Here is a 13,130-nt window from a genome sequence, read left to right as displayed (position 1 = left end):
CTATTAATGGGTAATATTAAAGCTGAATTTCCTTTCAATATGAATAATGCCCAAGATATCAGATTCTGTAACAAATCATGATTTAAGCTTGAACCATCAGGTACATGCTCAGTCTGAAGGCACTAAGTCCAGTGATGGCCTCTAGCCACCCCCAATCTATCAAGGATAATTTCTCTGGTCCTGGGGAACGGCAGAAGTGGGAAAAATCAGAAGGAAAATGCCTAGATTCCTTGCTCTCCCGGGGATTCTTATACATCTTAAGAAGTATCTAGAGAACTCAGACCAACTCCAAGAATCTACAGGAGGTAATTACCAACTATTATGGAGGGAGGGAAAAGAAAAAGGGCCTAATTCCAGAGTTTAAGGCCTAACACAAGTCTGGTACTGAAAAGATTCTACCCTGATTTGGGACCAATGAGAAAATCCTATTTGGTTTTTCATACTTTTCAGGTGTTACCAAGGGTCAAGTTCAGTTCCTTTTCTGAATGGAAAACCACCGGTTTGCCTTGCAAAATCGAATGCTACACAGTCCTGCGGTTACCGTATCCATTACCAACAGGTTTTATAGTCTATACCAAAATCCCAGGTCTACCAAATAAAAGGTCAAAACTTGCGCAAATATTTACTGAGCACCTTCTTGTGCCAGGCTCTTTAAACAGCAAAAATGGAAAAAAAGGTTCTTATAATGCTGTGTTTTCTGTATTTTCATCAGTTCCATTTTCACAGCAATCTATGGCAATTCAAGTCATATTTATTTTTTTCCAGCTAAATAGGTCATTCAAATACAAGACACACAGTGAATGGACAGACTAAGACCAAATGCTTGGGCAGCGTACCTTTCTAGTGAGCCGACGTTTAATCTCTCGTTTTTCTGCCTGACGATCAGCTTCATTCTTAGCTACAGTTGACAGTCAGAAACAAAGAATATTACTTCAAAATGGCAATCTGCATATCAAACTTTTCAGTAATTACACACAGATATTTCTTTATTTTTTTCTGGTCGCACCCCATGGCATGTGGGATCTTAGTTCCCTGACCAGGGATCAAACCTGGGCCCCCTGCAGTGGAAGCATGGACTCTTAACCACTGGACCTCCAGGGAGGTCCCATACGCAGATATTTCTTACAGGCTCCAAGTCAGAACAAAATACTTACTTTGGGACTGGCTAATCAAGACAATTTTCTTGTCAACTGGTGTAGTCAAATACTTAAGAGCATAGGTCAGCCACCTACGGTATCAAATCTGGCCAGCTGCCTGTATTTTTCCTGCCCATGAGCTAAGAATGGTCTTTACATTTTTAAATGGTTACATTTTGAATGGCTTGATAAGTACCTACATAATAGCTTCCTTTTGCTTTTTGGCCTGCAAAGTTGAAAATATTTACTATGTGCCCTGTAAGAAAAACTTCGCAGATCTTTGCTCAAGACTAACCACTGACAATGGAGAATGGAGCTCACACTAGGTTTCATGTGATATATCTATAAAGGCTCCCACACTTGTAACCCTATGAAGCCTAATCCTCTTCGGAGTGGAGGTATTTAAAGACAGAGTTCACCCTATAATCTGGAAAAATAAATCTGTCCTGGATTAGAATGCTATTTCAGTTAGTTATATAAACAGAAAGCAAATTAATTACATGGTCCTTTTTTGTGATTCAGAGGTATGAAAGCCTTAAAAGATGAAAAAGGCAGAACAACTGCTACATTGGGGACTTGCCCTGGGCCCCAGCTCTCAGGTATACTTCAAATGCACAACCACTACCTTACCTCTCTTTAGAAAGAAAAAAGTTGGGCAGCACATGCTGTCAAAACCTCCCAAATGCCCAAGGCAGGTGCACGATACTATGAGAATATTAAAATACAATTTTCTGGAGTACCCCAGTACACTAAACAATATCCTAATGATATCTTGTAAAGGAAGCTTGGGGGGAACTATGTTCCTTCAGGGGAAAGAAGTATGAATACTCCCTCCTTGGCCCTTGTTGAAAAATGCTTCTTTTTTCTTCTGTCATGTATATTAAAGTAAGAAATACACAAAGAAAATCTATAGAACTTCATTTCCATAGCTGGACTCACGTTGTAGTATGTTTCGTTGTTCTAGTTCTTCTGGTGTTGGTCTTTGACTCAGTCGTCTAAAAAGGAGATAAATAAGAGTATTGTCTGTGTTATATCTCCCAATCCTGTTTATAAAGATCTGTTTTGGTCTTAGTTTATATTAGCCTCTATACTAGAAAGAAATCAATACATTTTCAAATTTTGGATATTTCATTTGTTTATCTTATTCATTGTTTATGAAATACTTTTCACACTGAAAAGGAAGCCAGGATTCTAGTTCTAGCTTTGATGCCAACAAGCCCTATCACCACAAAAAAGTTCAGTTAGAACCTGAGTTTATTCATGTGTAAAATGAAGATTTGGACTGTTCTGCTGGCTCCCAAACAGACTTGCTCCTTCAGCATATGGGTTAACACAGATCCTCAAAGATATTAATACAAATTTTCATTTAGGAAACCAGGATGAGGACTGAGATTGTGTGTGTGTGTGTGTGTATTTTTTTTCTTAAAAAAATTTCTTTAATTGACGTGTAACTGATGTACAATATAAGTTACAGGTGTAAAGTATAGTGGTTCACAATTTTTAAAGGTTATACCCCACTTACAGTTATAAAATTTTGGCTATATTCCCTGTGTTGTACAATATACCCTTGTAGCTTATTCTATACAGAATAGTTTGTACTCTGATTGTCTTTTTTTTTTTTTTTTTTAAGCCACTGGGTTTTTGTGTGTGTATTTATAATGCTTCCCATATGACTCTGATGTTCCTCTTTTTATTTTTGTTACTTATTTTATTTATTTTTGGCTGTGCAGGATGTGGGATATTACTTCCCCCACCCGGGACTGAACCCATGCCCCCTGCACTGGCAGCGCGGAGTCTTAACCGCTGGACTGCCAGGGAAGTCCTCTTTTGATTTTTAAAACAGTGGTTTAGGAACCACTGGAATTTAAGGTTGTCTGTTTTGGAGTTATAGTCTGTAAAACCTATGATTTTAATTTTGGTCCTCCCTGAAATATCTGATGAAGTTTCTCATTCATTCCCAGTTCTGAGATGTTATTCACAAATGACAACTTGTCATTTCTAGAATCAGAAAGTTCTTCATTTCTTACCTTTAACCTACAGTTCTCAGACAGCATTTGAACTGCGTGCTAGTAACTCTTTAACTGCAAGGAAAACTCCCAGCGCCATTTTATACACAATTTACAACTTTATGTACTTCAAAGTTTTTTTTTGTCTCTCTGAACAAGACTTCCTTTTTGCAATGTTAATTAAAAAAAAAAACAACCCCACAGCTTTACTAAGGTACAAGTAACAAATAAATTGCATGATCTGGTATTCTGACATGTGTATGCACCTATAAAATCATCACCACAATCATGGTAAGGGACCTATCCATCGCCCTTGGATTGACTTCCTAGGGCTGCTGTAACAAATTACTGCAAAGTGGAAGGCTGATAACAGACATTTATTCTCTGCCAGTTCTGAAAGCCAGAAGTCCAAAATCAAGGTGTTGAAAGGCTGGTTCCTTCTGAAGGTTCAGAGGAAGAATTTGTTCCATGCCTCTCTCCTAGTTTCTGATGGTTGCCAGCAGCTCTTGGTGGTCTTTGGCTTGTAGATGCATCACTCCAGTCTCTGCCTTAGTCACATAGCGTTCCCTCTGTGTGTCTGTGTCTCTGTGTCCCAATTTCCCATCTCTTATGAGACACCAGTCATTGGATTAGAGCCTACCCTAATCCAGTATGACCTCATCTTAAGTTGATTGTATCTATACAGACCCTCTGTCCAAATAAGGTCACATTTATAGGTACCAGAGATTAGGATTTATTTTGGGAGATATAACTACCCACTACAACCTCTGAGACAAAACCTCATTTCCTCTGTAATCTCTACCTCCCTGCCTCCAGGCAAACACTCATCTGCTTTATTTACTCTCAACCTCCCTGCCCCCAGGCAAACACTGACCTGTTCCATTTTCTAAAATGTTATATAAAATCATATAGTATGTACTCTTTTTTTTTTGGTCTAGCTTCTTTCACTCAGGATAATTACTGAGATCCACCCAACGAGTGGCATTATAAATTGTTCATTCCGGTGTGCTGCTCTGTAGCTCTTCAGCACATGACTATGTTCATGTTCATCCCTTTATCTTTTGATGGATATTTAGGTCGCTTCTATTTTGGGAGGAACTATTAGAAATAATGGAATAGCTGGATCATACACTGTTTGATTTTTTTAAAGGAACTTACAAATTGTTTCCCAAAATAGTCTATTTTACATTCCCAGTCTATTTTGCCACCACTGTGTGAGAATCCAGCTGGGCCTCATCCTCAGCAAGTCCTAATATTATCAATCTTTTAAATTGAGCACTTTTAGCCATGCTAATGGGCTTGTAGTGGTATCTTATTGTGGCTTTAATTTGCACTTCCCTAATGATTAATGATGTTGAGCATCTTTCCGTATGCTTATTTGCCATCTGTATATCTTCTTTGATGATGTCTTTTAAAATCTTCAGCTTCCCCCATCATTTTTCTTAAAAAAATTTATTTTGGGCTGCCCCGGGTTTTAGTTGTGGCATGCGGGATCTTTAGTTGCGGCACACAGGATCTTTTAGTTGCAGAATGTGGACTTATTTGTGGCATGCGAACTCTTGAGTTGTGGCATGCATGCAGGATCTAGTTCCCCGACCAGGGATCAAACCTGGGTTCCCTGCATTGGGAGCGTGGAGTCTTACCCACTGGACAAACAGGGAAGTTCCTGCTTCCCCCACCTTTTAAAAAATGGGCTGTTTGTTTTCTTATTGAGTTTGGAAAGCTCTTCATATAATCTAGATATAAGACCTTTATCAGATACATGGTTTACAAATATTTTTCTCCCAGTTTGTGGCTTGTTTTCATACATTTTTTTAAACAGTGTCTTTCACAGAACAAAAATTTTTAATTTTGATGAAGTGCAACTTATCAATGTTTTTCTCTTAAGAATCATGCTTTGAGATCGTATCTAAGAAATCTTTCTCTAATCCATATTTTTCTAGAAATTTTACAGTTTTAGCTCTTATATTTAAGTCTATGATCCTGGGCTTCCTAGGTGGCGCAGTGGTTAAGAATCCACCTGCCAATGCAGGGGACACGGGTTCGATCCCTGCTCCAGGAAGATCCCACATGCCGTGGAGCAACTAAGCCTGTGCGCCACAACCATTTAGCCTGTGCTTTATAGCCCATGAGCCACAACTATTGAGCCCACGTGCTGCAACTACCGAACCCCACGCACCTAGAGCCCATGCTCCGCAACAAGAGAAGCCACAGCAATAAGTAGCACCCGCTTGCTGCAACTAGAGAAAGCCCATGTGCAGCAACGAAGACCCAACACAGTGAATAAATAAATAAATGAATAAATAAATAAAGTCTATGATCCATTTTGAGTTAATTTTTTATATGACACACAGCATGAATTGAAGTTATTTTTGTGCCAGGACCATTTGTTGAAAAGATCATCCTTTCTCAATGAAATTGTCTTTGTACCTTTGTCATAAATGAGTTGTACACATATGGGTGGGTCTATTTCTGGGCTCTCTCTTCTGTTTCATTAATTTCTTTGTCTATTCTACCTTTACTTCAATACCATACTGTTTAGGTTACTTTAGCTTTATAATGTCTTAAAATAAGACAGTGTTAGTCCTCCAGTCCCGTTCTTTTTCATAGTTGCTTTATATTTCCATAACAATTTTAGAATCAGTCTGTCAATTAAAGCCTACTAGGGAGGATTTTGATTGGAACTGCATTAAATCTACTGATGTCTTGATAATACTGAGACTTCTGATTCATGAATATGCTATTTCTCTCCATATATTTAGGTCTTTTTACTTTCTTCACCATCATTTTATACTTTTCAGTGCATAGGTCTTACACAATCTTTTGTCAGGTTTATCTACAGATATTTAGATTTCTGATGTCACTGTAAATTGCTATTGTAAATGTTAATCTCATATTTCTTTTTTTCTTTTTTTTTTTCTTTTTATATATATATATTTTTATCAAGTATAACATGGTCATACAAAAGCATTTGTTACAAACATAATTCACACATACAAAAAGGCTATTTTATTTTTTTGTCCCTTTTATATCCTATTTTAGGCAAAATAACAAAACCTAGAAAATAACAGAACTGCACTAATTCTAAAAACTGGGAATTTTATAAATGAAATATATCCAATCATGTATACTTCCTCTCAAATTCCAAACAATGAAGCTTACTGAACTATACTCTTACTTAAATAAATCTTTGTATGATTCAGATGAAACATACATTGTCAATGGTTATAAATCCAGGTAGAAAAAGTACATAAAATTATTCATACGTGAAAACACTTCATACAAAAGAAATTTTTTTGTTAGTTTGTTTGTTTTCAAAAAAACCCAGACAATATTAAAAGGAAATGCACTGAATTTTAAAACATTGTTTTGGACTATTATATAAAATACCAAAAAGTTCAGAACTGTTGAACAACAAAAGTTTTATGCAGAAGAAAGTCAAGAAGTGAAAAATTGTTAAATGTATAATATCTAAAACCAAAAAGGACATGACTGAACTACACAGTTTAGAAACATCTTTAAGTGCATTTTCTTTGTACAGTTCAACTGACTACCACATGTAAAATCTGGTAATTAATTAAAATGCAATTAAATACAGATTTGCAAGGCTTTTGGCCACTACATAAATATGAAAAGGTTAGGTGACTTGCCAATTGAAAAACAAAAGTTTATGCACGTACCATAAAAGCACAGATGGTCAAAGATAACACTATAAACTTGTGTGAAAAAACAATCATACCAAACAAAGATCTTTCAGGTACCTGCACTCAGAAACATTCCTTTTATAAATAAGCATGTATGGTGTGCCTCCAGCGTGTCAGAGGCCAAGGCTAAAACGAATGCAACAGTTTGAAGACCTTGAAGATGAAATCCCACAGTTTGTGTAGGGTTGTCAGAATCCAATTTTTCTTGTTTTGCTGTTGTTTTGTTTTGTGGTATTGTATTTGTTTTCTGAAAGAAATTTTTGACAGGGCCTCTCTTGTACAGGATTGCCAAATCATGGATTTTGTTTTTTGTCATTGTATTGTGTTATCCTGTGTTGGTTACATTGAATGGCAAAATGTTTTGATAGGGCCCCATCTGTGCCTCACTGGAATTATATGTATTTTTGAAGTTGTGAATAAATAGACTCATGTTTTTTAAAGTTCAGTTGATTCCCCATAAAATGGTCCATTTAAGTGCATCCCTAGTATATGATATAGCTCTCAACTAATAGGTGCAATTGAGGGAAATCAGCTTTATTTTTTTGAAATGAAACTACATGCTTATTTATAAAAGGAATATTTCTGAGTGCAAGTGCCTGAAAGATCTTTGTTTGGTATGATTGTTTTTTCACACAAGTTTATAGTGTTATCTTTGACCAGCTGTGCTTTTATGGTACGTGCACAAACTTTTGTTTTTCAACTGGCAAGTCAGCTAATGTTATATTTCTACATTTCAGACTATTCATTGCTAGTGTCCAACTAGCTCTCCTAAGATGATTATGACCTGGGAAAAAAACACTCAAAGATGAGCAACTAGCTTTGCAATAAAGCAAAAGGAATCTATTATCAACGATCCCCATTCTTGGATGAAATGTACAGTGTGGAAACATATTCAGTAATAATGTAATAACTTTGTATGGTAACAGATGGTAACTAGACTCACTGTGGTGATCATTCTGCAATGTAAAGAAACATCAAACCACTATGTTGTGCACCTGGAACTAACATAGTGTTGTATGTCAATTATACTCCAAAAGCCAAACAAACAAACTCATAGAAAAAGAGATCACATTTGTGGTTACCAGAGGCAGGGGGTGAGAGAGGGGGAACTGGATGAAGGTGGTCAAAAGGTACAAACTTTCAGTTATAAAATAAATAAATACTAGGGATGTAATGTACAACATGATTAATATAATTAATATGTAGGTTATATATCAAAGTTGTTAAGAGTTCTCATCACAAGGAAAAATATTTTTTTCTGTTTCTTTTATTTTCTATCTACAGGAGAGGAGGGATGTTTATTAAACTTATTGTGGTAATCATTTCATGATGCATGTAAGTCAAATCATTATGCTCTATACCTTAAACTCATACAGTGCTGTATGTCAAACATATCTCAATAAAACTAAAAGAAAAAAAAAATCCCCATTCTTAACTAATTCCTAATCTTGATGGTCTCTTGCTGACACTCACAGGGCCACGGTTCTGCATTAAGATTGCCATCGGCAAAGCCAGGTGTCTGAGGTAGGAGAGGATAATATATTTTAATTAACAGGCACCCTTATTTAATTATTTTTAAGGAATATGTCAAGAGTTCCACGTCCTTTTCCTTATTCCACAGAGAGAAACATCTGAGGTGGACAAACACTTGTCTGTATATCTGGACTCTACATGTAGTATACATGCAGGAAGCTGGCTTGCATTCAGTCTCTCTATGTTTTTGGTTCTAGCTGACTTGAAAAATATACTAACCCTTTGAAAGGAGGCAGTTACATGGCACATGTGAAATACACACAATGGAAATTATGGGTGTGATCTTTAATTGGGCTGGCACTTCATGGTTGAGCAACAGGATAAATGCCAGAAGAAGCTTGCTGTCCTGGGAACCACCTGAATTCTTAGCAACTTTAACTTATGTCTATCTTACAGTGTAAAGCTGCGACATAGATCTCTCTTGAGGTTTAAAGCTCTGAGAGCCATCTAGTTCCTTAATTTCCAAATTCTTAGAAGATACCCATCTGTGTACAATATGTATTTTTAGAAATTATGCCATTTCTAAAATTTAAAAAAAGATACATGAATGCTCCACCACAAAGTAAGTCCCTAAGACATATACTGGCACAATCAAATCAATCTATTCTGAGAAAAGGCCTACCGGATCAGCGTGTTCCCAATTTGGTGCCGTATTTCATTCCACTCCTCTTTGCTTTTTCGAGGCCAAGAATTCATGTTCATTTCTGGTTCACTGGGTCTGTGGTTCCACTTCATTGCCAGTGTGTCCTTCCTCTTCACTTTATTGGCCAGAGTACCTTTGCACAAGGGAAAGGAAAACATGTAAAAGTTTAAGGCTCAACCTCACCTGGAGCTAGGTAAGAGTCTGAACAAACAATATCATCATCCCAGCTTTCCAGGTGGCCTCCAATGATCCACCTGACACGGAGGTGGGGGGAAAGCCGAGGGTATCTAAAAATCTTTTTAGCAGGCGGACTCAGACGGGCTAAAAATATCTTTTCCCCTCTACCAGTTCTCTCTCTACATTTTTCTTCTTAGTAAGAGCTGCTAGAGGAGGGATAATCTAAGCAGGCGACAGCTTCTGAATTATAACGTAGAGGCATTTGCACTAACACACCTCATGAAGTTCCTACTCCTAAAGCTGTTTTCCACTTTTAGGAATGAGGATTCTATTATTTGCAGATGTGTGTACATGAACAAGTTTTTTTTTTTTTCTTTGCCCCATGAACACAGTAAGTTCATTAGGCTGAAGGAGAGCATCACTTTTGTCTTTTCCACAAAGCCCAAATACCAACTTTCCTTTACTCCACATTCTTTAATATCATTAAGGTAAATAATTTTTAAATCGAAACCAAACACATAAAAACCTGATTGACTCAACCTGCTGGGCTCCCTCTCACTGGCTTGTTATAACAATGGGAACAGCAGGGACAAAAGTCTTTCACAGAGGTTTCCAAAAGCAGTCCGCCTGACGACTCCATGGGAGAGGGTGCCTGCTTCCATGCATCTTACACTTGCTAAGAGCAGCACGTAGCTTCATCTGTAAGAGAACTTTCTCCTCCTCTTTCCCTCCCTTTCTTACTATGTTGACTTTCATCTTCATCCTCCTCATCTCGGTATGGAATGGGACCTTCTGAATCAGAGTCGCTCTCTTTCTCTTCTTCTTCCTCCTGCAGACACTGTGGTAGTTTAGGAACAACTGAGGTAGACGCTACATCTTCATTGAATGCAAACAGGTGGATTTGCTCCTCCTCTTCTTCATCGTCTGGACTAACAAATTAATATAATTACATTTTTCTTTCAGAGACATAAAGAATAGATGATTTGCAAGGCAAACTACTGAATAACCATGAAAGAGTCCACGAACGAAATAATTTAGTTATTTCCCTTAATTTTTACAATCTTGCTAAGAAACTTTTTAGCAGCTATTAATCTAAAGGGCTCTGGGTTCAAATCCCAGATCTACAACTTATTTACTTGTAAGTTCCTTAAGTTGTAAGTTACAACTTATTAGCTTGTAAGTTACTTAATTTTTCTGTAAATGGGAATGACACCTACTTTGCTGGCTTGTTGTGAGAACAAAATAGACAAATTCTAGAATGCACTAGTGTCTGGCACATAGGACACTGATGATCTATATATAAGATGCAAGTTTGCTTTGGTCTGTTTAAATAAGAAGACTACACAGCATCTAACACGGTACTTGGCTCATGGAAGATACTCGATAAAAATATTTAACCCATTTCCTAAATCAAGGAAGCAAAGAGAAGTAAAGATGAAAACTAACTTCTTCCTTTTACACTCTGGAGGCATAAAGGTATGTCTTAGTCTACCTCAAATTCCTAAACTATCTCTTTGCAGAATGCAAAATATATAATACCACGAAGTACAGAAGATTATGGCAAAACAAACAAAAAGTAGGATACTGCAACAGCTCTATAACTCTTTTAGTGAGACAAATTTCCAACTTGCAAAGAAGTGTTAATCTTCAGTCATGATTTGTCTGAATTTTAAAAAGACGGACAAAATAGGTATAAGTACCAATGCTACTGTAAACAGATTGAGTGTTTGGGGACAGATGAAGGAGAGGAAGATGAGCAGTTTCAGTCTATGTGGCTGGAATACTGAGCTGTCTTTCAGAGCTCCCTTTTTTTTCTCTAGGCTTTTCTCTGTCCCTCTCTATCCGGTTCACGTGCCAGGCACTAGAGCTTTCAGATTTGTCTAATTTTATTCTCACAAGCCTATGAGGTAGGTATCATTCCTGTTTACAGGTTAGACAACTAAAGAGCAGGAAGGTTAAGTAACATACACTACTGCAAGCAAGTAAATAAGAGGCAGAGCTGGGGTTTGAACCCAGAACTATCCTATTCCAAGGTCATGGTTCCTTTTTTTTTTTTTTTAATTTTATTTATTTATTTATTTATTTTTGGCGCACGGGCTTAGTTGCTCCGTGGCATGTGGGATCTTCCTGGAGCAGGGATTGAACCCGTGTCCTCTGCATTGGCAGGCGGATTCTCAACCACTGCGCCACCTAGGAAGCCCAAAAATTTTATTTATTTATTTATTAGGTGCACTGGGTCTTCGCTGCTGTGTGCGGGCCCTTCCCTAGCTGCAGGGAGCAGGGGCCACTCTTCATTGTGGTGCATGGGCTCCTCATTGCGGTGGCTTCTCCCATTGCACAGCACGGGCACTAGGTGCGAGGGCTTCAGTAGTTGTGGCTCTTGGGCTCTAGAGCACAGGCCCAATAGTTGTGGCACTCACACCTAGCTGCTCCAAGGCATGTGGTATCTTTCTGGGGCAGGGATCAAACCCGTGTCCCCTGCATTGGCAGGCTTTTTTTTTAAGCTCTTTATTGGAATATAATTGCTTTACACTCTTGTACCAGCTTTTGAGGTACACCAAACTGAATCAGCTGTATGTATACATATATCCCCATATCCTCTCCCTCCCACGACTCCCTCCCACCCTCCCTGTCCTGGCCCTCTAAGGCATCACCCATCATAGAGTTGATCTCCCTTTGCTATACAAGCAGGCTGACTCTTAACCACGGCGCCACCTGGGAAGTCCCAGGTCATGGTTCTTAAACACCATGTTACACTGCTTCCCTTATATATCATACAAAAATACATAGTGGTTTTAATTTTCAAACAGAAGTTTGTAACTTTTGTATCATCATGGAAATTTCTGCCATGGAAACAATGTTATAGAAATCAGGAAAATAAAAGTCCAAATTCAAGAACAAGTCGTATTTGCTGAGTATTCTTCTTAATTTAAATTTACTCACATTTTTTCTCTATAAGTAATTTTTTCCAAGAAGGGCTAGCTAGAGTAAAGAGGAAACAAGAAACAAGCTTTAAAGGCACTCACACTTTCAGCATTTCAATAGTGATGGGAAGTGACCTGGTCCGACCCAGGGTACCACTGTCCTCAGGAAAGTTGTCACTGTTCTCGAAGAGCAACGAATGAGCTCTGTGAGAGCCCTCCAAGGGAGGAGTCACAGGAAGCGGGCTGATCAGGGCCTGCTGGATTCGGATATGCAGTGGGACTGGGGGCAGCCTAGCGGGTACATGGGGCTCCCCAAAGCTATGGTCCAGCATCCTCTTGGGTACTTCCCTTTTCTGACCTTCCTGCGGGGGAACCTCCTGGGGTAGGTCTAAGGAAGGTGGAAACTCAATTTCTGGCACAACTTGAAAAGTCTCAGCAGGGAATGGAGGGGACCGAGGGGGTTCTGGAGGTATATGAGTAGGCAGTGGGGGGGACGGGGATGGAGGAGGGATCATCAGCAGGGGCTCGGAGCCCACAGAGCACGTGCTCTTCTCTTTCTGATCACTCGGTGCTTTTGTGCTGGTGGCAGAGGCGGCAGCAGCAGACTCTGAAGTGGGTACCGAGGTTGATGGAATGCCTCTCTTAGGTGGCAAAGGTGGGGATGGCTTTGATAACAACGTACCACTGTTTATTGCTTGGGATAGTTCAGCTGGAAAAGAGAAAGAAACACTTCAATTTAAGATGGCTTTACAGTACTCTGAGGGGCTAACCTAGGGCCTAGAATTAGAGCTAAGCTCAGTCTTAATCTTTCTGGCAAATTATATCACTTCATGGCTTTGCCATAACCTAGCTATCTCATCCTGAAACAAAATTAATATTTAAATATCTGGAAGGCCTAATAAATGTATGGAGATGTAGAAGACCACTACCTTAATACTCTGATGAGAAACTTCTTACTTCTTTACTATGATAATAGACACGACAACTTTTTATGACTTGATCTTGGT

At 38.5% G+C, this 13,130-nt stretch overlaps 1 protein-coding gene across 6 annotated transcripts in view; it reads right to left on the bottom strand.

Annotated features, from left to right (window-relative positions):
• PHACTR4 (phosphatase and actin regulator 4) overlaps positions 1-13,130 on the bottom strand; it is a 104,853-nt gene that overhangs the window by 6,068 nt on the left and 85,655 nt on the right. For all 6 annotated transcript variants that reach the window (XM_057702363.1, XM_057702373.1, XM_057702356.1 and 3 more), the window contains 5 exons: positions 12,226-12,832; positions 9,941-10,128; positions 9,002-9,155; positions 2,076-2,131; positions 837-898 (listed from right to left, as the gene is read on the bottom strand). In XM_057702363.1, coding sequence (XP_057558346.1) covers positions 837-898; positions 2,076-2,131; positions 9,002-9,155; positions 9,941-10,128; positions 12,226-12,832 — 1,067 coding nt within the window. The remainder of the gene's footprint in view (positions 1-836; positions 899-2,075; positions 2,132-9,001; positions 9,156-9,940; positions 10,129-12,225; positions 12,833-13,130) is intronic.

The sequence above is a fragment of the Hippopotamus amphibius genome, chromosome 1 (genome assembly GCF_030028045.1).
Source record: "Hippopotamus amphibius kiboko isolate mHipAmp2 chromosome 1, mHipAmp2.hap2, whole genome shotgun sequence".
Lineage (NCBI taxonomy): Eukaryota > Metazoa > Chordata > Mammalia > Artiodactyla > Hippopotamidae > Hippopotamus > Hippopotamus amphibius.
Note: the sequence above shows the minus strand (reverse complement) of the source record. Positions and strands in the feature narration are given on the sequence as shown.